Source organism: Tetrao urogallus, assembly GCF_951394365.1.
Source record: "Tetrao urogallus genome assembly, chromosome: 6".
NCBI lineage: Eukaryota > Metazoa > Chordata > Aves > Galliformes > Phasianidae > Tetrao > Tetrao urogallus.
This window is the reverse complement of record NC_136819.1, coordinates 599,446-624,398: the sequence shown is the minus strand read 5'-3', so window position 1 is coordinate 624,398 and position 24,953 is coordinate 599,446. Positions and strand designations below refer to the sequence as shown.

At 40.0% G+C, this 24,953-nt stretch overlaps 1 protein-coding gene across 1 annotated transcript; it reads left to right on the top strand.

The window, feature by feature from the left end:
* Positions 1-5,141: 5,141 nt before the first annotated feature.
* CCDC34 (coiled-coil domain containing 34) lies at positions 5,142-21,861 on the top strand (the record flags this gene model as incomplete). Its single annotated transcript, XM_079536965.1, has 6 exons — positions 5,142-5,336; positions 7,081-7,209; positions 9,051-9,158; positions 18,720-18,878; positions 20,057-20,198; positions 21,653-21,861. The coding sequence occupies 6 exons, from the start codon at positions 5,142-5,144 to the stop codon at positions 21,859-21,861; spliced, it is 942 nt and encodes a 313-aa protein (XP_079393091.1).
* Positions 21,862-24,953: the final 3,092 nt, after the last annotated feature.

Genomic DNA, 24,953 nt, shown 5'->3' with positions numbered 1-24,953 from the left:
TAAGTGATCCCAATGTATCTGCATTTAGTTCGAAATCTTGCTATCTGATCGATATGAAATGATGGATGCACAATTAAGTAGTTATGTTGTTTGAACAAATAAATCAGGAGCGAATTTACTGCCATCCCAGTTACTCTGGAAACAGTCTTCTTACGATTTAAAGCTAGATTGCAGTTTTTGAGAATTAACCTGTATATACTGTTCATACAATGAATTTTTATCTTTGTATTGTAAATTATTTGATAGAACACATGATGGGAAATGTGGCTTCACTTCATTTTGTTAATTAAAGCTACCTCCTAAACAATAGTGGCTGCCAGTAGCAGAATGTTTAAAATGTGGTTTATATACTTTTTGCATTGTAAATAGACATGGTTGTATATTGTCACTGTAATAAAAACAGAATCCTTGTATATCAAAATCATGTAGTTTGTACAAAATATGGGAGGATTATTTACTGTATGCTGTTAATTTTGTAAGCCAAAATATTCACGTGTAAAAACAGGAGAAAACCAATCCAGAACTGTTAGTTCTTATATTTATACTCATGAATATTACATCTGCAATTAGCATGGAATGTTACACTGAAAGCAAATAAAGGGTACATGAACATTGATGGTTATTTATCTGTTTTTCCAAAGCTGAAAATGGTGCACAGGCACAAAACTGCAGACAGCAACCAGCAGAACTAACATGGTTTGGGTTTGGGGCAGGAAAAAGCAGCAAAATAAGAAAGTTGCCAGTTTACTGTGGATTCAGTGGATTCACCGTTTCTGATTAATGCAGCCTCTTGGTCTGCAGAAGGTTAAAACTTTGAGAGAAGTCCTTACATTTTTGCAAAGCAGTCTCTTTATAATAGACATTATGTATCGCGCTCAAGCTTTTAATATGGCTTGGAAGATGGTACAGATGCTGACTGTTTTTGTGGCATTTCCATTGTTTGAAACCATGATTTTGGAAGAGGTGGTTTATTACATGGTCCCTCCGTTGGTCGGCTACTCACAGGTGACAATAATATTTTGGAAAATGAAAACAAATTTCAGATGCCATTTTATAGCAGTAGGAAGGAAATCTAGCTATCGAGCTCCAAAAAGCCAGCTGAATTTTCCACAGTGCTCTTGAGTAAGGATGTATGTTGTCTTCTGTTTTACAAAATGAGCCTTCACTGAGATGCTTTTGAAATGGTCCAATGTTCTTCATTTGGAGTTGCGGTATTTCATGATGCAGCACTAATGTTGGTTGAGTTGTGCTGGCGGTTATCTTTTAATGCAGTCAGTCCAGTGTCTTGCAACATGCTCAGGTTTTAACAGCTGGTAGAGGAGAAGGAATGCAGGCCGTAGCTACTCAAATTAATTCATTGAGAAGCAGCGCTGCAGAACTTGCCTGTCTCGGTCACCAAATGCCCAGCACCTGTGGACAATCACTTGGGGAGAATGCAGAGAAATCCAGCCACCAGGTACTTAATCCCTCCTTTGTCACACATCCTTGTTGGAATCCACAGAAACCCCAAGCATCTGTTGTACTGGACTCCAGCACCAGGTGTAGCAGGGCAAAAAGAATTTGCTGTTGACTTTAAACAAATGAAAGCTTTTCAGTAAAGAAAGGATTCGCTTTTTCTTCCTTTTCCTGATGTCCTGAGCAAGAAGCTTTCTGCAGTGGTGCAGAGGGAAAAGCCAAAGATGCCAGAAGTTGTTGCTGAGATATTCCATGCCTTCTCCCTGTTAAGTAGTTTATGGACAGCTGTCAACTTGCTCTAAGAAAGTATCCAGGTGAGATCCCTTTATCTGAAATTACGTAAATAATTTATTCACTTGACAACTCCTGGGTTTAATTCCCTTCTGACCTTTTCCATCAAGGTAGAAATTCCTGAGTTTAATCACAAATTTACTCAGAAATCTCAGAGTTGTACCAGGATACTTTAAACTTTGATTGTAATTTTTAAGCCTTTGGTTTTAATTTACAGGGTAATGTTTTTAATTAAAAGCACAATGTACAGTTTATTTCATACGTACTCTCAATTTAATAACTTCTAATTACATAGATGCTTTTGATCTCTTATTGCTAGTATAATAAGTTTATTTTTAGCTGGAGGTTTTTAATATTGCCTTTCATATACTCTGCAGTAGAATCTGAGCTATTTACTCTCAAGCTAGTAATTGAATATGATTCAGAAAGTAAGGGAACAAATGAAAGGTGTAATGGGATAATACATGATAAATGACTGTGTTTTATCTACTGCTTGTTGTGCAGGGAGGATGAACGGGCACGTTCCATATTGTTGCAGTAGTGGCACTGCAGTAGGAAAAAAAAATCATTATTTAGGTTTTATTTGAGAGTACTAGTTAATGGTGAATGTGGCTGTATTTACTATGAGGAAATTGTTCAGATTTGAGGGTAACAACTTAGGAGTTTTACCATTGGTTTCCGGTAACAAAAGGATGCACAGCTCACTAGTGCCTTCTGCAAATGTCAGTCCCAGAGTAAGCGAATAAATCTGCTAAAAACTGAAGTTTTAAATGAGGGCTGAGGTAAAGATTTTGCATAAGTAGCTCAAAAAATGAAGGCTGTTCAACAGTAGTAGTGCTGTGATCTCCAACCAGTACAAAAACAGATGCATTTTGATTACGTAGAAGCTGAAATCCAGCCAACTGAGTGGAGCAGGAATCATGCTATTGCATTGTGAAGCTGGGTTTTCACTGTAGATTTGTTTCATAGGATTCTTGCACATGCCCTTGAAGAGAGAAGCTCATTCTCAAGGCTGCGGTCCTTGAAAAAGAGATGGCTCTGTATTTGCAGTGAACAGAAAGCCTGAACTGGGACCAGTAGTGGGAATGGCATTCTGCAAGGGTGAGAATGGGCTGGAAAATGAAGGAAAACTGAAGCAATCCGAGACCACTTTAATTAAGCAGAACTACAGATACAGGCATAAAAATACTGGTGCACAGGCAGAGAGCGCTTGGTCAGCTCTGACTGTGAGTATGGAGCTAAGTAGCTTTGTGCGGCACCACTTTTCTCCACGTCACAAAGTGCAAAGGCTCAGACTTCTTAACCTGAACTACGTTTATTCCGATTATTTTGTGTCTTTTCAGTTGGCAAGTAAAATGTAGACGTACATTCTTCGTGGGCATCTGGTTGGTTGGTGTCAGCTAACTAAAGGTACGTAGCCTATGCCTTAGTTTGTGCCTTCATTTAGTTCACTTATTTTTTTAGCTGGATTGTTTTATCTTCTTTCTATGTTCCTGAATGCACGTGTGGAACTAGACGTGACTTCTGAGAGCAATCTCATTTGATTCTTCTTGTTAAATCTGATTAGTGTTAATTAAATTCAACTGAGAGGTTCCTTATGTTCTCTGAGGCTGAGCTGATCAGATTACAGTTAAATTTCAAAAAATGTTTCAGAGGAGTTGTTGGCAAATTTCACATTTCATAGCGTTGTCAAATCGCGGTAGCTAATAATTCATAGTAGCTTATTTAGGTCTAGAATTGACTTCATTTCTGTTTACAGAAATTTACAGGTGTTTCGTCACCTGTAAAATTAGTTTCTCTGCACCGTTTTCTATGGAAAATGGTGTTTCAAGTAGTGTGGATGACAGGTAGGAATTACATAAGCACATTGTTAGGATCATTTGGAAGTTCAGGCGTGTCACTGAACAGACCCAACTTGTAGGTCCATGAGTATGGGTTTACTCTGAATTTAACTCCCTCTTTCTATATAGCTTAAAGCACGCAGTCTGTGATGGTGTAAATTTGGTTAGCTCTAAAAGACTGAGCTTAGATTTTTGTCACTTCTGAGGTGAGCACTTTTGGCAGGTTTTTCACAACAGTAACAGCTGTAGGGGCATGTGGGTGTGTGCACACGTGTGTGTATACATGTGGATGCTTACATATGTATTCATTCTCTACATCGTTTGTGGCAACTTCTGTTCTTCGTCATGTCAGCTTGGGTTTAGGCTTTAGTAATAACCATATTTAATTATTGCCACGGCAGATGGATTTTATCATAGAATCATAGAATGGCCTGGGTTGAAAGGGACCTCAGAGATTATCTAGTTTCAAACCCCCTGCTATGTGCAGGTCGCCAACCAGCAGACCGGGCTGCCCAGAGCCACATCCAGCCTGGCCTTCAATGCCTGCAGGGATGGGGCATCCACAGCCTCCTTGGGCAACCTGTTCCACTGCCTCACCGCCCTCTGTGTCAAAAACTTCCTCCTAATATCCAACCTAAACCTCCCCTGTCTCACTTTAAAACCATTCCCCCTTGTCCTGTCATTACCAACCCATGTAAACAGCCATTCCCCCTCCTGTTTATATGCTCCCTTCAAGTACTGGAAGGCCACAATGAGGTCTCCCCGGAGCCTTCTCCAAGCTGAATTTCTGCTGTTTCAGTAACTGTAATTGCCCAGAAAATGAATTGGCTTTCGTAAGATATACTGAAATTATTTTGGTCTGCAGCTTGTTGACATACTTGACGTTTTCATGCCTGTCACAATGTGAAGCTTTGCTCATGCTGTTTGCTTAGCGGGGCATCAAACAACTTTAGTATGTACAGGGACACGTGCTGTATGGATATAGATACAGGTCGTTTGTATGTTGCAAGGCTTGACAGGTTGCATACTGTGCTTGGTGTTGTATGATCTGAAAAGCAAGCCAACAAAATGCTTGTAACTTTACTCAGCCTGATGCTTGGTTTCTAGTGATACTTTTGTCTCCAGTGCTTGAATCGTTTTGTTACTCTGACTGGTGTCATCAGTTGTCTATTAGAGACTGTAGCTAATGAGACTTGAACCTATTGGGTGGTGATCAGCTCTATGATCTACTTATAAGTGCTTAAAGTTCCTTCAACACCAAGAATATGGATTTGCTGCTTCGTGATGCAGTCAGTGTTACAGGGCTGCTTAGATCACAGTCTGCCGGGGTTATTTTTGCGCTTTTCTGCCCGCTCGAGTGGAGGGGATTGTCCCCTCAGCTCTGCCTTGTGAGGCCCCATCTGAGCGCTGTCTCCACAACGCGCATGCGCGGGGCGGTGCCGCTTGCCGGTCTCCATGGCGGCGGCGCGGTGGCCGCCGGGAGCTCCGCTGTGGTGAAGCCTTGCGGTGCTGCGCGGGAGCGTGTAAGAACTCCACTCCGAGCCGTCGGCCGCCATGAGGAGGGCCGTGCCGCCGCCTTCCTTCAGCAGCTCGGAGGGCGAAGAGCCGCTCAGCCCTTCCAGCTGCTCCTTCCCCTCTTCCCGGTGCGGCTTCCGCGAGGAAGAGGAGGAGGAGGAGGAGGAGGAGGAGGAGGAGGAGAGGCCCGGTTCGCTCTCGAATACGGCCTCCCGTTGGGGAGTGAGCAGGTCGGTGGGGCGGGGGAAGGAGAGCTCGTCTCTGAGATGAGCAGTGAGGGAAGGCGGGACGCTGAGCTTCGCCTTGTTTCTTGAAAGAAGAGCTAAACATCCAAGAGAAATCTGGAGAACAGTGAGAAAACCTCGGGTTGAAGCAGCCTGTCAGTCTGCTTGCAGTCTTTCCTCTTCTTTTGCATCTTTTAAGCTGAAGGAGGGAAAATTTAGATTGGACGCCAGGATAGTTTTTTACAGAGAGAGCGGAACAGGCCTGGTCCAGTTCTGGATCTCACAGCTGGCAGCTCTGCCTGTGGCAGGGGGTTGGAGCTTGGTGATCCTTGGTGATCCTTCTAACCCAAGTCATTCTATGGCTCTCTGATCCTAATGGGTGCCCACCAGATGTTCATCTAGTAGCTACCCCGTGTAACTGCCAAGATTGCAGGTATGATAATAACAGCCATTTCTTACACAGCCACTCCTCCACTGTATCTTAAAGAGTTGGTGTGTGGTGGTGGTGTCTTGAAACTACGTAAAGGTCTGCCTCCGGCTAACTTGTAACATGGGAAAATTAGCATTTGTAGAAGAGAAGAGCTGAAATTGAGGCCTTGTGTAATGGTCATAATTTCAGTATAGATCAGTATTATGTCAGGTGGTGTGACTTCAGTGACTGTATGTGGATTCTGCTCATCAAACTTCAGTACTGCGCCAAACTCATCTAAAACAATTTAAGATACTTGTATTTAAATACAAATGTATGCTTGAGAGTGCACTACTTTATCAAGTCTGTTATTTTAATTACTCTGATGAAGGCTATGAATATGCTGGCGTCCTAGCAGGGGATGCTACGAAATTCAGGTTTTGTGTGGATCATAACACATCACAGCAGGTGGACAGCTCTGTGCAAGGAGTTCTAGGCCTGCAATGCTCTTCTCTGCAGGTTGTCTATGTGTGTTCTGTGTGCAAGACTTTATATATGTTTTATTTTTAAACGTACGCATAGAAGATTAATTTCAGGAGCATTATGTAATATGCTTGTTTGGGTGCCTCTTTCATAGCTTAAATTAAGCAAGCAGAGTTGCTCCCTGTAGTGAAGTTTGTAGGTAGGTGTTTCTGGAGTGCATGTGTTCATATAAAATATTAACATGAAGTCTGACCTCATTGTTTTGTTGTTAAGAAAAAATTCTTGTAAGAGAGAGAAGAGCTTAAAGAAATCTTCTGGCATGTTTTCAATTAAAGCCTACTGTACTCTCTTGCTTAGGAGGGAGTACAGGTACAGAATATTGTAAAATATATTTCTGGCCTGGAGGTAGGATCGCTGCATTACTCATGAGTAAAGTTATGAGTGAGTTATGCAAAGTGTTCTGCTAAATGTCTTACCTTGTATAATATCACTAAGTGTGCACAAGCCGTATTTTTTAAGGTGTATTTCCTTTGAGCCTCTCGGTGACAGAAATGCTTCCATGTTTCTGATGTTGGGTTTGATTAGTTCATAGAAGGTAACGTTTGAACCTCTTCCACAGTATGGAACAGAAAGAAAAGTCACAAGCTAGAACTTGGTAACTAGAATGCAAGGGGGATGGTGAGGAACACAAGAAGAATGCTGTTTACCATCCTGGAGGTTACTACACAAGTGGAAGAATAATGTAATTTTTGCTACAATAGAGAGAAATGTGGATTTTTTGAGACAACAAAACTGGATGGACTTTCAGTCAGAGTTCTGACAGATAACGTTCCTGTACGTTTCTCATTTTTCACTCAGGAAGGATGATGACTCTGAAATAACAGAAGCAAATGAGCGCTCGCCTTTGAAAGATTATCTTTCACCATGGGAAGAATGGTTCATTGGAAAAGAGAAGGAACTACGTGCCCACTTACAAGCTAGAGCTGCAGAGGTGAATGTATCTTAGCTTGACATAAAATCTAGTAGCAAATAGCAAGCATCAAATGCCAGGATTTTATTTTCTGTTGGTTTTAGAAAAACTAGCCATGACAGGGTGTGTGCTGGGTGTAAGCACTGCATGCTGCTTGGTTGTACATGAGGCACAGCGTTGTTACCCACTCAGTGGGTAATTGCACAACTGCTTGGTGTCCTTTCCCAGGCTGTGCTGCTCTATCCCAGGATTTCTTTCCCTCCTTCCATCTTTTGTCCCGCTTGCAAACCAGCAGTTCTTGAACGCTGAGACTGGGGCAGAAGTAAGTGAGAGCGCCCTATCTTTTCGTGATTAATATATTTGTTGTTGCAGTTGATTGAATGATACTATTGTTGAAAGTCAAATTGGAAGAACTGGGTAGTGGTTAGAATAATCGCATCAAAGGTAGATATTTTCTCACTTAAGTTACTGATTTACCGTTTGACCTTGAACAGCAGCCTCACTTTTCTGTGATTCATTTAATCTGTAAAGTGTATGTAACATATATGGGTTGCCTCAGGCTCTTTCTGTAACTCCCAACACTGGAAGGTCTTAAAACAGTGTTTTAGAGGTCAGTGTAACGCCAAAATAACACTGAACTTGAGCAATATTTTCTGATCTGTTTGTATTGTCTACACGTTTCACATCTTTCCTTTTAGATTCTAGTTTGGCAACTGTCCCCCTGTTTTGATTTCTAAGCATGAAAAAATAGCCATTCTGCTGTCGTACAGCAAATAGGTTTGTTGGAGGACTTCTCATACGGTCTTGATGTATTAAATTATCTTCATCGTGATTTTTCTTTATTGATTCATTTCCTCAAAGAGTCATAAGTAATTGTGTATTTACTGTGTCTTACAAAGATGATATACTTCAGAATTTCTTCTGTTGCATTTAAAATATGGATCTTATTCTGAAACTCGGTGAAATCCTTAAAAATTTTGGTTTCTTTAAACTTGGGCTTAAGCCCTAATGTTCCTATAGTTTTGATATTAAATGTCACAGATCAATACATCGCTTAGCTTTGATGCCTTCCTAAATACAGAGTAGTAAATCATCTAAGCTTTAAGTATTGCAGAAAAGTAGTAATACCACTTGAGATCCCATTGAGTGATGTTTAAATGAGCCAAGGAACGATTTGTGTTGAAGAATTTCTGGAGCCCAACAAAAATATCTGTTTCCAGTTCACAGAATCACAGAATGGCCAAGCTTGGAAGGGACCTCAAGGAATCTCCATGAATCTCCAACCCCCTGCCACATGCAGGGCCACCAACCTCCCCGTTTAATACCAGCCCAGGCTGCCCAGGGCCCCATCCAACCTGGCCTTGAACACCTCCAGGGATGGACGGGGCATCCACAGCATCTCTGGGCAGCTGTTCCAGCACCTCACCACTCTCATAGCAAAGAACTTCCCCCTGACATCCAACCTCAATCTTCCCTCCCTCAACTTCAAACCATTTCCCCTCGTCCTGCTGTCATCTCCCCTTCCCAAGAGCTGACTCCCCTCCTGTCTGTAGGCTCCCTTTAGGTACTGAAGGCTGCAATGAGGTCACCCTGCAGCCTTCTTTTCTCCAGGCTGAACAAGCCCAGCTCCCTCAGCCTGCCTTCGTACTGTAAAAATTCTACATTTCCATTGGTTATATTTCATAATGTTCCTGTGTTAACTGTCATTCTTTTTTTGCAAAATCTTGAAGTGTTCCAAATGCAATGCTTAATAATAATTTTTTTTTTAACTTCAGCACTGTTTCCAGCATTGAGCATGCTGGTATATGTGGTCATGACATGTTAAAGATGTGTGCTTTTTTTTTTTTTTTTTTTTTGATTAGGAGATGAATATACAACTTGAGAAAATGAAGGAAAAGGAAGAATTTGAGAGAAGGAAAAGGACAGCTGAAAAGAAGCTCAGAGAATGGATGGAAAAGAAAAGAGAAGAGGTAAATTATATGTCATCTGCCAGTATGCTGGCACATTTTGTGCTTAAGTAAACCTGAGTGCCGTTTATTTAGACTGTTTGGACAGCCATGTTTTTGGTTTGCTGAAAGAAAGACTGTTTCAACTGAAAATTACAAAAACATGCTCACACAGTTAACCAATTTTCCAAGACTGATTTTTTTTTTTTGTGATCTTTTTTTCCCAAAGACATTTGTTTTCTGAATAGTCAGGTAACTGATAGCTGTCTCACATCTTGTGCAGCAGCCTGCTAATTACAGCTGGGGTTCTGATCTTTGGTGTACCCTAGGCTTTCTGGCTTCCTAGGTTCAACGCCTTAGCATATTGATTATAGTCTCCAGCTTAACTGCAGTGCCTTGTACACCAAACAGAGCCAGGAAAAGGATTCAGTTAAATACCATTGTGGACAGGAAAATAGTATGGTGGAGTTGAGAGAGATAATTGAGGTGTGAGGCCAGATTCAGGATATTATCGGTAGCCCACAGCTTGCAACTGGGAATTTCTTCATTTAAAAAGTCATTTCACAATGGGATCAGGCAATCCTTTTCAGCTCTCTGGAGAGGATGCCAGAATCCCATGTCAGAAGCAGCCAGAATGCTGATCTCAAGAGGACACTGTACAGCTCTCTGTAATACAAACACTGTGTGTCCTGAGTGGTAAAAATAGAAAAGTTGGGGAGATTTGGTTTTGTTTAGCCCCTGGTAATTCATGGGCATATTTGCTCACTGTCTTATGGTCTGTAGCAATTCCAATTTCTTACTGTTCCGTACTGCTGGTTCTCAGTAAAATCAGAGGAAAGTTTCCCAACAGCAGTGCTTTGGCTAGGTATCAAGGCCTAATTTAGTCTAGGACCCCTAGAAAAACTTGTGTTTGAACCTAGCTCCCTAATTTCTCCTAGCTTCATTGCTGACTGGATGATTAGCATAACCTTGAACCACAGCAATCCTGATTTAAGCATTTGCTGTGATGAGGAAAGGGACCTTCCTTACTGAAGTATTCAGCAAAAAGCATAGGATTGATCATTCAGCACAGTGACATTTTCCCCTTCTAAAACAGAAATTAACAGCTTCCTGCAACTATTCATTGGCTTGAACGAGCGTGATTACATGTTAAAATGGTTCACTTCACAGCTCAAAACTGAATATTCTCTTTGGGTGTCCATCTATCTCAGTCAGCTTCTGTACATCTCTACCTCTTTATGCACTCCCTGTAACTTTGTGGGTTTACTGGTTAACTCCTTCCTTTCTGTTGGCAGTGGGATGAGCAGGTCTTTTTGATGGCAGCATCAGCTCAGAGAACAGCAGGGGGGAAGAAAGTATTTGTGTTTGGACTTGTACGTGTTATGTTTTGGAAGCTTATGGTCATTCTTAGGCCACGTCCCAAGCACTTACCAATAGTAATCTGTTTTTCATTTCAATCAGATGATTCATTGGCTTGTCTTTTCTGTAAACCACTCTCAAAGCAAGAAAAAACTGATTTTGAAGGCTTAGCTTTCTCTAGAGTTTTAACGTTTCTGCAGCATATTCCTCCGCAGTGCAGGTCTTCACAAGATTGCCTGTGGATAACACTTACTGAATGATAAGTATGTCAATTCAGTGGCTAAATCTGTGTTTGTGACAGATTTCATGTGAAGTTTAAGGTTGGATTCATGAATACTTGCTATGATTTTTCTCAGAAAATATAATTGCATGTGCAAAAGGTCTCTATTTCCTCCTGTTAGTGTGAGAAGGTGCTCCTTGAGGACAAAACTCAGTTTTCTTCACTAAAATAACTATTAAGCACTCACCCTGTTTGTATCCTGTTGGTGATTCTCACCTCTTTGTAGAGAATGCAGAAAGTGCTTCACAAGAGATGATCCTCTCAGGGATGTTACCTTTGTGATCTCTGCAAATCTGAATCCTTCCCCTTTGCTGAGTACTGTACTGATGAAGGCAGTGAGGGATGCTTGAGTGTAAGTGAAACTTTTCCCTTCATCTTGAGCACAAAGTCTTTCAGCAGCCCCAGGACGCTGCTGGAAAAATCTTTATAAGGCAGATCCATGCCAGAATATTTGTGTGGGCCTGGAAGAATTCTGCTCTTTTTCTATGTATCAAGCCAGTAGCCCTTGGTTACGTGGCAGTGTCAGTTGTAGGGCTCTGGCTGTTCCATAGAGTCCACTAGCTTCAAGTTAGGAAGAAGTACTTGAGGACAGTATTTATTTAATGTCATCACATGTGATGTGAGATTTGCATGCTTCCAGTCGCTTTGCATACCTAATTTTTGACAATCAAGGTGTGGTCACCATTTAATAAACTTTGGTGCGTGTAAGTTTTTGTGATTTCAAAGGTTGAGAGTGAACTGTCAGAGAACGTTCTAAGCTGTGAAACGTGTATGGAAATACAAAGGAATTTTGCAACTCACGAGGAAGGAGAAACTTAGTAAAAGTCAGCTGTCAGGTGCTATTGTGGTTCTAATAATGCCTTCAAAATTTACAAATCATTAAGATACTAGACCTCTGCTGGGCAAAAATAATTTTACTTTCTCTGTCTCTCAAGGTTGAGTCATTTGTGGGCAGACAGTAAATTGTCTGGTTTGTTCTGTTTTAGATGTAATAGAGCTCTGTGTTACAAGTCACAGCAATATTGGTCAAAATATTTTAACTCTGAAGGTATCTCCAGGCATGGATTTAGATTCCAGAAGAAAATTTGAAACCAATACTCAAATCTTTTTCTTCATTACTGTTAGGTTTACGGATAAAAAATGAGCTGTGTATGATTACAAGTGCTGGAAAAGCAAAGCTGTCCAACGTCACGTTTTCATTGTTAAAGTAGCCTTATTTTGAAATGGATTTGACTGGTGCACAGAACTGCACTTTGAGCAAAGCCATTAGAATGTATCTTAATGTTTCTGATACGTTCAAATGATTGCTTGATTGCTAATTGCTGTCGTTAGACTCCTGTTCAGTAACGAGCTCTTTGCAGACAACTTACAGCTGAACTGTGAAGTTTAAAAATAAAGGAATTGACATCCTCCAATCCCCCGGTCACCATAGGTCTAAAGTTTGAATAGACATTGAAAACTAACTGCTGGCTCATTCCTTTAGGTTAGAATCAGTGGCTGTGAAAGCTTATTTTCTTCATGTCTGTTCATTCTCATGCTTTTTTTTTTTTTTTTTTGACTTCACTCTCAGAATCTTGTCTCTCATGGTTGAGGAGCAGTACACAGAACTCATTGGTTTATAAAACCTTTGTCCTTCCAGGCTCCCTTTCTTCTTTACTCTACATCCTCTTCCAGATATTTCTGAAAAGAACTGAGGGTGGTTTTGATTATGGACTTCTATACAGTCTCACACTAAATGTTCTTCATGTAAACAGGATCCCAGCCTCTCCTGTTATAATTCTAAGCGTAATCTGGGTTTAAGGTTTCAAGACTGCTGTGTTTACAAGTCCATATGTGAAGAACCCCAGTTACACAGACCAACTCCTGTTGTTTTGCCCTATTTGTTGAATAGGAAGCTTGTAGTTAACAGTAGCAAAGTTTCTTCTTTACCTAACTGTTGATCCACAGATGTGAATCTCTTTGGTTCCTATCAACAGCTGTGGGATTGAATGCTTAAATTAGGTACATTTAAGTAGTGATATAGTGATTAATTGCTATCAAATCAGAGTACCAGCTGCTTTGAGAAATGCATCGTGGATGCACGGACTGTGAAACGTCTGTAAAAATAATGTGACCATTTAATTCCTTAGAGTGTTATGTTATAAATTCCTTATAGAAACCTCTTGTGAATTCATGCAGGATAAAGTAGTTAGATTAAAGGTAAGGACTGACAACAGCAGTTTTTGATTAAACACTTAAATTGACACGGATGCAGTTCTTTTCACTGTCTACAGTCTATTTAATGTATTTTCCAATTCTGTGAAATCCACCTTTATTAGCTGCTGAACTACTTCATTTTTATAATGTTGGTAGAATATAAACTTAGAAATATCAAGATAAATCAGTTTGTGTACGTACTTAGGTTTATGTATAGGAACTTCCATTATATACTGTTGGCTAGCCCTGGTAGGCAGCCGAGCACCACACAGCTGTTCTCTCACTTTCCTCTGTATCTTCCAGTGCAACAGCAAGATGGGGAAGAGAGCTGGAAGAGTGATAGCAAGAAAGCTCAGGAGTTGAGATAAAAAGTGTTTAATAGGTGTAAAGCAAAAGCTTCACGTGCAAGCAAAGCAAAATCAGGAATTAATTCACTGCTTTCTAAGTGCAGGCAGACATCTAGCCATTGCCAGGAAAGCAGGGCTTTGTTGTGCCTAAAGGTTATTTAGAAAACAAACGCTGTAATTCCAAATGTCTCCCTCCCTCTCCTGCTCCTTCCTCCTAGCTTTCACTGCTGAGCATGACATCATGCAATATGGAATATCACTTTGGTCAGTTTGGGTCAACTGTCCTGGCTGCATCTCCTCCCAGCTTTGTGTGAACCCCCAGCCTTCTTGCTGGTTGGACAGCATGAGAAACAGAAAGCCTTGAGACTGTTCAGTCTTATAGAAAATGCTGGTGTGTTACCAACATTGTGTTGGTCACTAATCCAAGACAGAACCATATAAGCCACTATGAAGAAAATTTAATGCCAGCCCAAACCTGTATGTGTATGTAATACACATTTGTAAGAGTAACTGGAATCTCAAAAGCAGAATGTTTGCATCCAAACAGCTGTAATTCTCTAACTCATCTTGTTAATATCCTTTAACTTGAATGTAATACATTGTTATATGAATGTGGTATCCAGCAAAGCTGAGAGAGTAAGGAGTAAAATTACACACCTTGCACTGAAATAAAAAAAAAAAAATCTGCTCCCAACATTAATTTGACTAACATCTCAAATGTGTTGTCGTTGATAAGAGAACAAGACATTGCAAAAAAGATGTTACTCTTAGAATTTTTATGGCCAGATTTTTTATTCCTCTTTGATTTCTTTCAGCAAGACTTCCTTACTTGCTGAAAATCACCACCGTCATGTGAAAAATTACAGGATGGGAGGATTTGCTGTTGCTGGTTTTTCATTGAAAAAAAACATCTTTTTATCATTTATTTTGCTTTTGGCTGACGGTCCTTTTAAGGAAGAAGCAGTAGGAAATATGGAAGTTGGAACCATCACGCAATGAAATAATGAATGGCAATATTCTTGGAGACAACTTCTCTTTCTTGATATGCTGTATGATTCCTTACAGAAGAGAGACTCGCATCACAACCCTTTTTCCAAAGACTGCTGAATGCATGTTACCTCTCACCATTGTTAATACAGCATATGGACTGTTCAGCAGTTCCAGCATGACTTTCAAGCTAGAAAGTCGTGCTCATGCTGCCTTTCTTCCAGTTAATGAATATTTCATTATATTTATGAGGGAGTGATATTTCTAAGCATCTAAACCCGGAATGTGGAATACATTACAAAATAGTTTTTTTTTTTTTTTTAATACAGTGTTTGATGTCTCTTCACATTGCATTTATCTTTGAGGTTGTGCAAGGCCAATCTATATAACTTTAGATTGTACCCGAATCTTATTTGTGTAAGGCTTACTTTTAGATTTCTGTAGTAGAATGAACCAATTTCTCACATTTAGTGTCAAAATTAATTGTGGGTAGTCTTGCAGAGCTTGAATTCAGAGTGACAGATGATTAAAATGAGAGTAATTGTGTTTTGTGGCAGCTTTCACGGAGTCTGCGTTCTTCTGAAGACCTTGAGAATATTCATGCACCAAGTACACTAAGACTTTCTGCTTGCCACTTGTTTAAATACCCACATGGTAATTCTTTACAGAAACACAGTCCAGGAGAACGATGCTCTGTCTTAGAACTCTCTGACTTCTAGACCATAGTCAAGTCCACATTGACTGTGTGAACATTGTTGTAAACCTGCCTGTTGGTAGTGCTGTATCACTGACTTCCTTTCTCTCCTCTTGTGTTTTTTTGCTTGCCAGTTCTGGAGAGGTTATAGACGTATTTATGTGAGCCAGGGTTGGTGACTGAGCTGTGTAATAGGATTAAATTGAAAAGATAGTAACAATTGGCTGAATGACCTCTATTTCTGAAGTTGTTAAATGCAACTGACATTCCAGATTGCTGTGAAGATATGCAAGGAAATTTGCAGATATGTTCTGATGCTGACAGTGTGGTCTTTTCTTATATTTCATCAATCGTTCAGTATCAAATGATGCTGGAATACAGAAACAAAGATGTCGGAACTGTGCAATAGAGTCATTGGGCACGTCTGAAAGGAAAAACACCTCATATTTGTGGAGTAGAAAACAGGAAAACAGTTGCTGTGAGAAGGATCTAAAAAAATCGAAACAGCATAAATTTCTGGAAATCTTTCTGTTTACAAAATCATGACATGGGTTTGGGTTGGAAGGGACCTTTACGGATTGCCTCCCCTGCCATGAGACTGTATACAGAAAATGCAGAATATAAAGCAGCTCTGCAGTTGATCCTTTTTTGCAGCCTCTCGGTCAATTATTAATATGAAAGTACAGGAGTGTATGTTTTATTAATTTTCTTCCAGCTGGAATGTTGTCTCTGTTTCAGTGTAATTGGGCTCATTTTCTGCCTTAGAAATTCTTTTTGGCAGAAGGCAGTAAGTAAGGCTAAGTGAAGTGTGATGCCTCATGACATTTAAAATTTCTTTGACAAGTCTCAACATATACATAGGTCTGATTTTTTTTTTTTTTTTTTTTTTTCTTGAAAGCTTAGTAGTTCTGCTGATGAGACACTGGTTTGATAGTGACTCAGTAAGGCACACACTGCCCACTGAGTCATCAGGACTGCTTTGTGCCATGGCTGGGTTTGTTCTGGGTGCGGGGTTTCCAAGTACTGACCCAGCCCAGTCTTTATTAGGTTCCGAGACCTGATAGGATCGCAGCCCATAGCAGTGAACCTTCAGGCCAGATTTGTATCCTTTCTGCTTAATAATGTGATTGGGTGGAGTGGCAGGAGAACAGGCTCTTCCTGCAATAAGTAATGGGATGTTTTACAATCAATACCTTAACTTATGTAACGTGTGTAATCATATTTTAGAGTATATGTCAACTGGCTGCTGGTTTAGTGAATAATAGGTATGTCTGTTTGGAGCACAAGATCAAAGAGAATTTTTTCTTATATCAACGCCACACATAAGCAAATTATATAATTTCCCTTCCCCTGACGTATGTGGAAGCAGTGTGAAGGACGGATTGAAGGACATCGTGTGCATTAACATGCACATTCCTAGCCTTTTTGATAGACTTGGATAAGAACAAGAAGTGGGAATGGGGGGAAGCTGGGAAGGCTGGAGTTGACAGGAGCTTGATGCAAACCAGATTATTAAAGCAGCTGGGAATGTGATGTAAACCACCTTTCTGAAGGAGTTGTTTTGTGCTAGAGAGAAAAAGGAAGCGCTTCTGATTTATTTGCAGAATAATTTCTGGGCAGCTGTGGAGTCTGCAATTCTGTAGGGGCCCCTCCCAGTCCTTGCAATTCCTTATTGGAAGTAAAACTTCAGCAATAGCTTTGGCTTTCATGGTCGTATGCATGGCATGTTGTTGTTCACATAGGGACTTACTTAACTTTGGGGAAGCACAAATAGTAGCTAATACAGTCCCCCACAAAATCCTTCTTTCCAAATTGAAAATATATGGATTTTGTGGGCGGGCTGTTCAGTGAATGAGGAACTGGTTGGAAGATTATACCCAGAGAGCAGTGGTCCATGACTCAACATCTGGATGGGTATCACTGACAAATGGCGTCCCTTAGGGGTCAGAACTGGGACTGATGCTCTTTAACATATTTCTCAATGAATGTCCATTGGTATCATGTGCACCCTCAGCAAATTTGTGGATGACACCGAGCTGTGTGTTGTGGTCTACGCTTTTGAGGAATGGGATGCCATCCATTCCTCATCCAGAGAGACCTAGACAGGCAGAGCAGTGGGCCCAGGTGTAGCTCATGACGTACAGCAAAGCCTAGTATTGGGTCTTGCATCTGGGTCATGGCAACCCCACTATCAGTACAAGCTGAGGCATGGAAGGTTTGAGCACAGCCCTACCAAAAAAGACCTGGGGGTACTGGTGGATGGGAAGCTGCACTCAAGGCAGCAGTATGGCCTGAAAGCCCAGAAAGCCAACCGTATCCTACGCTGCATCAAAAGCAGGGCGAGGGAGCCAGTCCTGCCCATCACTCTGCCTGGTGTCATTGCAGTTCTGTGACAGGGGGCACAGGCTCAAAGAGAAACAGCAACCACCAAAGTGTTAACCATTTATGGCAGGGCAGGGCACTGCTGGGCTGGAGCCTCAGGAGAGAAAGGGTGGGGGGCAAGGAAGGGTAAGGACATAGTAGGGCTGGTGCTGTTCAGCCTGGAGAAGAGAAGGCTCTGGACAGTCATGAGACAGGATTTTCAGTATCTAAAGTGGGGCTGTGAGAAAGGAGGAGCTGGACTCTTTAGCAAGGTCTGTTGTGATAGGACAAGGGAAAATAGTTTCAAACTAAATGAGGGGAGAAGTAGATTTGATATAAGAGAAAGGTTTTTACAGTAAGGGTATGGAGGCACTGGAACAGGTTGCTTGGAGAGGTGAAGGATGCCCCATCATTGTGGGCATTCAGGGTCAGTCTGGAGGGGGCTCTGAGCACCTGATGGAGCTGATAGGTCCCCCTGTTTATTGCAGGGGAGTTGGACTGGATGACCTTTAAAGGCCTCTTCCAACTCAAAACGATTGTATGATTCTGGCTAAGCTCATTTAAAGTATTGTAATTAAGAATCCGTTATCTAAGAAGCTTCCCTACCCTCCTAAAAGCTTTTTTATTCAGCAGTTCTTTTCTATGAATGCAAAATTTTTGATCTCAAACTTCTGTTTCTCCTCCATGTCACATGTATAGTTTGTCTAGTATAGATTTTTGTGTGTGTATGCAGATTCTCCAGAGCTAAGTGAGCAAAGATGTGGAAGTACTGAACCAGTAGAATCCCAGGCATTTCTGAAAGGCTACAGGGTAGAGCGGTGAGGGGTACTGTTAGTCTTCATGTGACTATGCTTCCTTCAGTATGTGCTCGTTAGCTTAGAGAATGGCTCTCAAAATGCTGTGTGCCATTATATTCACATACTTGGGAAAGACACAGAAGTGATAAACCTCTGTGTATCTTATCTGACAGGGCTCATGTGCGTGGCAGTGACTCAGAAGGGTGCAGACTGACTTCCACTTAGAACCGTGGTTTGCTCTAGTTTAATTGAAAAGCAGACTTCTTAATCTACAACATGCTCATCAAGAATTGCAGCATAGATTTCTTTTCCAGAAATACTGAAAAGCGTTGGAAGTCTTTTAAAAAAGATGTCTAAATAAATAATCGTCAGAGTAAGCATAATAGTGCAGAGAGTCTGAAAGGAAATTTTTATCATGTCTTGTGTCTAGCGATGAGTGGGTTTCGTTTCCAGGGTTGTGATAATTTTATTTGTAATTATGCAATAGAAGCATTCCTCGAAATAACTGCCCATCGAAATATATTGCATTATTAACATTCTTCCTCTTTGATCTATTTCGTCTAGGAAAAGAGGGAAAGAGAACGAAAATTGAGCAAAGAAATGGCAGAGAAAGCCACAAAGGAACTAGAAAAATTGCAGTTACAAGAAAAGGCCGAAGTGAAGTATAATGAATGGTTAAAGAAGAAGAGAGCTGAAGAGTCAGAAAAGAGGAAGAAAGAGAAGGTATTTGTCAGTTAATTATGTATTTGAATGGCTTTACCTAACATATTAAGTGTAGTGCTTGATTAAATTAATTGGAATTTATCAGATGGAGTAATGTATGTTAAGAATAGTTTCAAAAGTTATACTGTTGATGTGTTGAAGTGTGGCCAGCAAAGGAAGATGCACATTAAATGCATATTTGTTACTAGTTCTATTGCAAAGCCAAGCAAACCCTCTGCAATGGTGATGTGAGAAGAGAAACAGAAATAGGAACCACAAACTGTATCTCCATTTCTCAACCCCAGCAGAAAATAGGCATCCTTCTAGTCATTTTTCTCTCAGCACCACTACTATCTTGATTGTTAAACGTGTTTCAAATTAGAAGTATTTTTCTCTCTATTTCTCTATACCAGTCTGATGCTGGGAGTCCTAATTTTAATGTTAACTCAGATTGAATAATTAACCTGCCATTTATTTTTATAGTGTGCTCTAGAAGACCCCTTACATGTTGTAAGTTTCCTAAAACACAGACATTGGGGTCCTAGGGCAAATTACATATAGATGTTACATACTGGTAATGCTTGTGCCTGAAAATGAGTGGGCAACTACAGCTATTATGCTTAAAGTTGATTGATTGTAATTAAATTTAATTAATGGTACAGTTTTATTTTTCTATTGAATTTGTATGATGCTACTGTTAAGTGTTAGGGGGATTGTGGTTAGAAGAATTTGTCCATGTTCCTGCTGTAATTGTAGCTGTTGTTCTTAATGTGCAAAAAAGATTTGTATTTCTTAAGTGTATATACTAATTCCTTTGGATTATCTTTAAAAATACCCTAAGTTGTTTCAGACCAATTTAGAGGCCTCAACGACTTAATTTTGTAGACTTTCCTAATTTCTCATATAACTGGAAGACACTTAACTGTTCTATACTGGTTGTGTTCGTGTCCTGTTTAAACCAATTCTGTGTCTCTGTTGGGTGTCTAAAAAGCACAACACAAGGAACTTGAAACCAAAGTAAACGGGAGTCTTAAGAGAGATTTAAACCAATATTCATTCCCTTTACTCCTCTCTTTGTTAATGTAAGTTCGTGTAAGTCATGCTCACAGTATCAATTCAACTTGATTTAAATCCAATTGCAGTGCCTGTAAAAACATACCGACATGCTTTGTAGGCATCTTACGTTATTCTGTTTTCAGGAAAAAGAAAAAGAAAGGCAGGCTGAGCTGCAAAAGAAGAAAGAGAGAGCAGAGAAGATCTTTAATGAATGGCTACGTAATGCTAGAAATAAACCACGCCCTGTATTAAATGGTTATGGCTTTCCACATGGGAAGTCTGCAGGTTTGTACTCTTACCGTGCATATGGCTTTAGGAGGAAAAGAATGCTACTTGAGAATAATGTGGTATACCAAATTATAATTGATTTTGATCTTGTGAAGTTCCTTATCAGGCTAATTACTGGTTCCTGTGAAGCATATCAGCTGTGATGACGTTGTTGTAAAATTAGTATTTGTGTGTCAGGAAACGCGTGCCCTCTTGTTGCACCAGAATCCGTGTTAGAAAAGGGGCAGTTTTTGAGATGCAGAGATTAATAAAGGTCTGGCAGTTCTGCTTGAAAAGGGTTACGTGGGATGTAACTTCAATGCTGAGTGACAGTTTCCATTTAGCTTTGCAATTGCTTCACACCTCCTCACATCTGCTGTCATATTCTTTTTTCACTCTGAGGGGAAGTGTGAAAGAGAATGCTGATGATGGTGTGGAGATTTGAGAGTCTTAGTTATTATGTTTTGTTTGTAATTCTACGTGATACAAAAGCTGAAGAGCAGTAAGAAGTAGTATTTTGTATTACATTTCAGTTGATTAGATGTCCTTTAAAAAAAAAAAATAGACTATACTTTCATCTTTATTTTTTCATAGAATCAAATCATTATTATTATTTGTGTTTGTGACAGAAAGTATTATAGGACCTAGATTCTGAATGCTTAAGAAAATCCATGTAGCAGATGAGCAACCAGTTGCTCTTTTGCTTACATCTGCTTGTAGATGGTGATACGCTTCGCTTTCATGTTTTGCATTTGTAGCTCATTACTTCCTGACAGCTGCAAACACTTAAGTATTTCATTTTTTTTAAGAAGTATTTCTATGCTCAGTAGTGTTCATGCAATAGAATGCGTCGTAGACTTTGTTTTACTCAACCTCGTGATGTGTGCACTGGAATTTCACTACAGACAAGTGACTGACAGAACAACGTGTTCCTTCTGCAGTGTTTTAGGCTTTCTTACACTGGTCTAAGTCCCCGAGGCTAATAATTGCAAACAATTAATTAAACTGTGGGAAACTTGCATGTTTTTCTCCTCGGTAAAATGAAGAGTTGTAGTTAAGCAAAGATGGAAAAAATATGTGTATTTTATATATGTGGTGACAGGAAGTAATATTTATAAATGCTTTGAAGTGATGTGATGTAGCCAGTTCACACACATATGCATCTTTTAAGCATACAAAAGACTGAGCATTTTGAATGTTGCATAGAATTCAACCTGCTTTTTTTTTTTTAATACGGATGAGGAATACACCAGTCATTGGTAATAGGGGGTGGAAGATTTATCACTTTGAATCATTTGAATTGTCACATGCATTTACTGTATTCCTCTGAAGACGTTGTTCTGTCTTACCCTAGGTGATTATTAGAACTGCATGCATTATAAAGCCCATTGAGTACATATTAATTTTAAGTTACTTAAAACTTACTTAAGTTACTTAATAACTTTAAGTTATTTATTTTCTAAACATTTTAGGGCGTCCTGATGGGAATTCATATCCAGCTCCAGCATATTGCAACCCCATTCCTTGGAAACCAGTACACATTCCTCCTCCAAAGGAAGAAAGTGCTCTTACCATGAAGAACAGTAAGAGATCTGTATCTTGTCGGTCACATAAGTTTTCACCTACAGTAATATATAAACCCAAGAACAACCTTTGTGTACAGTCCTCTCATAGAAAGTAGTTACAGCACAGAAAGCAAAGTCTTTCTTATGAGCTTGGGAGAGCTGGAACATAAGTATAAAGTTATACGTACAAACTTGTCTCCTTTTTTTGTTGTTGTTGTGACCAGGTTTTGTATTTGAAGGTGACTGACTGATCACATTGTTAAGGGCTTTTGTGTATTGATTTCAATGTGTTTTTCTTTTTTTAAAGTGACATTTAGCAATTTTAATGGAACTGTACTTCAATATCAATAAAGCATACGGGATTGTTGCTGTCCTCATTTTTTTTTTGTCATTGAAAGGCTTATTTTGGGCAACAGTATAACTGCGTTATTTTAGCAATTCTAATTATAACAAACTTTTAAACAGTTACTGGCTTTATTACAAGAAACTTGAGGCCTCTGTGCAGCTACAGAACAGTGATGACATTGGGACCACAAAAATATATTCTGAAAGCTTACATTGCTGGAGCACTGCAATGGATTGACCTTTAGGACAGAAAGGATGGGCCAACAAGGAGAGAGCTGCAGCAACAACTCATGAAGCTTTACCTAAGGACTGATGATTAGCCAGATGAGACCTTATGAGTTAGGATTAAAGGGAGACCAAGGTGTGTGGATCCTGCTGTGACATCTGCTACAGACTTCGGCCACCACGAAATCTGCTGGAAGGGCAATACAGCAGAGAAAAAGCGACTAAGGGAGCTTCTGGAGGGTACTGATGACTTCCTCGCCCAGTTGACAAAGAGAAGCTCGTTTACAGGAGTCTAGGTTGAAAGAAATCTCCCAAGATCATCTGACCGAGCCCCCTCTTGAAAGAGAGCCTTGAAATGCATTATCAGATGTCCTGTCAATCTCAATCTTGTAAATTTTCAGTGAGTAAGACTCCACCACTTCTCTGGGCAACTTTTTCCTGATGTTTAGTTGTTCTCTTGGTGATTTCTTTTTCTTACATGCAGATGCAAGTTACTCTGGAGCAACCTGTGTCCATTCTCTCTCCTTGTTACCATGTGGTGAAGAGATTATCTTCTCTGTGGCTATCTTTTAGATGTTGGAATATAGATTAAATCTCCACTGAGCCTTCTCTTTGCGAGGCTGAGTGAGCACTGTTTCTTCAAATATTCTTCATATGCCACCTTCCAAGTCTCTAACTATGATACATGAAACAATTGGGAAGTAAAAAGTGCAGGACTTATATAGACTTGATAATCAAACAAAAAGAGTGTGAAATCTGATGAAGTCACAGTCTTTGTTGTTTTGATCCTCATCTTTGGAGGAGAAAAAAAGAAAAAGCCCTAACCTGCTGTACCTAATAACATTCTTATCCTTTTATAAGATCTAACTGCTTTTTTTATTTAGTCTTGCCTAGTTTTGCTTTTAAGCGCTCCATAATTGGACAGTTGGCACTACAAATGATGACTGCAATCCATTGAGCATTGTGGGATTTTCTTAAATTTCACTGTCTTCCTGGAAAAGGGTTATTGTTCGTGATCTGCTGTTTCAACTGAATGCATAGAAGTTCAAGGGACCCGATGGGTCAAATTAGACAAATTAGAAAGCTGGGAAATCATCAACTGCATGAAGGGTCCAATTCTTCAGCTGAGAAGGGACAGCCTTGGTTATACATACAAACTTAGGAGTGCCTGAAGTCCCTTAGTTTGTTCAGCTCAGAGAAGAGGAGGTTGGAGGGAGACATCATAGCCTACAGCTTCTTCGACAGAGGCCGGATCTGATCTCCCCTCTCTGATGACCTACAACAGAACCCAAGGGAATGGCGTGGATTAGGTTGGACATCAGGAAAAGGTTCTTCACTGAGAGAGTGATAAGGGTGCTGGAACAGCCTCTTTGGAGAAGTGGTTGTAGCATTGAGCTTGGCAGAATTCATGAAGCAGCTGGACAGCACACTTAGACATACAGTCTGATTTTTGGGTGGTCTTGTGTGGAGGCAGGAGTTGGACTCAACGATCCTTACGGATCCCTTCTCACTTGGGATATTCTGTTATTCTATGAACGTACTTAAGAGCACATGGATCATGACGTACCAATTTTGATAACTGAATAGACAATGAGAACCTTTGTATTTTTTAGAAATGTTTCTCACTGGATCTCTGAGCTTGGTGTCTGCCTAAAGTTATCTGTGTAACTGAGAATAATAACCTTCTGTTAGCACATAGTGTAAGGACATGATGCTCTTCTGAGAAATGGCAAGCTTCAAGCAGTCAGAGTTGTAGATTAGAGTGCAATTATCCTTGCGTAGAGAAAGCTTCTATTGTGAAGGAGATGGAGGTTCTGCAGCCAGCAGCCCTGTATGTTTAGTTCTCAGTGACATAGTACAAAAATGGGAATCAGGTAAGCCTGATGCACCACTGGTAAAAACTCAGACTTTGTTCAATAGACCGGTATCTAAGAGCTTTAACTGCTTCTGTGTAGGCTTGTATTTTAACACCATGCCATGTGTTAATGAATATATAGATTGGTTCAGCATGTACTGTGGGTGCATGGGCTGATCTAATGCGTTTCACTTTGACTGTCTCTTAAGATATTTAGTCCGTGGTGGGTCTGTTCATTTTTTCCTGTCACAATGTCTGAATAAAGTGTAAAATATTCATGAATATATAATATACAGTATAGGTGATCGTTATATTAGTTATTGAATGTCTGCTAAGAGTTCATGAGTTTCTGCAGTCTAGTATTTGTCATAGGGCAAACAGTTAAAAATACATGTATAAATAATACGAAATTAGTCCTTTTATGCTGTATTTATTTACCAAGTTATTTTCCTATTTTTTCTAGTCTCTAAGTGAAACAAAGACTCCTCATGCAGCTATCAAGAAAGGCAGCAAGATCTCAGAAGGTCACTTCCATTACTTACTACAGTGTTCCCTTAATCTTGTTTGTAGGTTACTGTCATATTCTTAAGTATGTAAAACTGCAGGTTGCTTTTTCTAAGGCAAAAAATTAAGCTTAATTGTTCATGCGCTCCTGTGTATCTATTTAACTTGACTATAAAAAGAGAAATTTGGACACCACAAAATATGTGGAGTGTCATAATTATGTAAATTAGGAGTATAGGGGCTTTGCAGAAATCTCTGTAATATCATCAGGATGTAGAA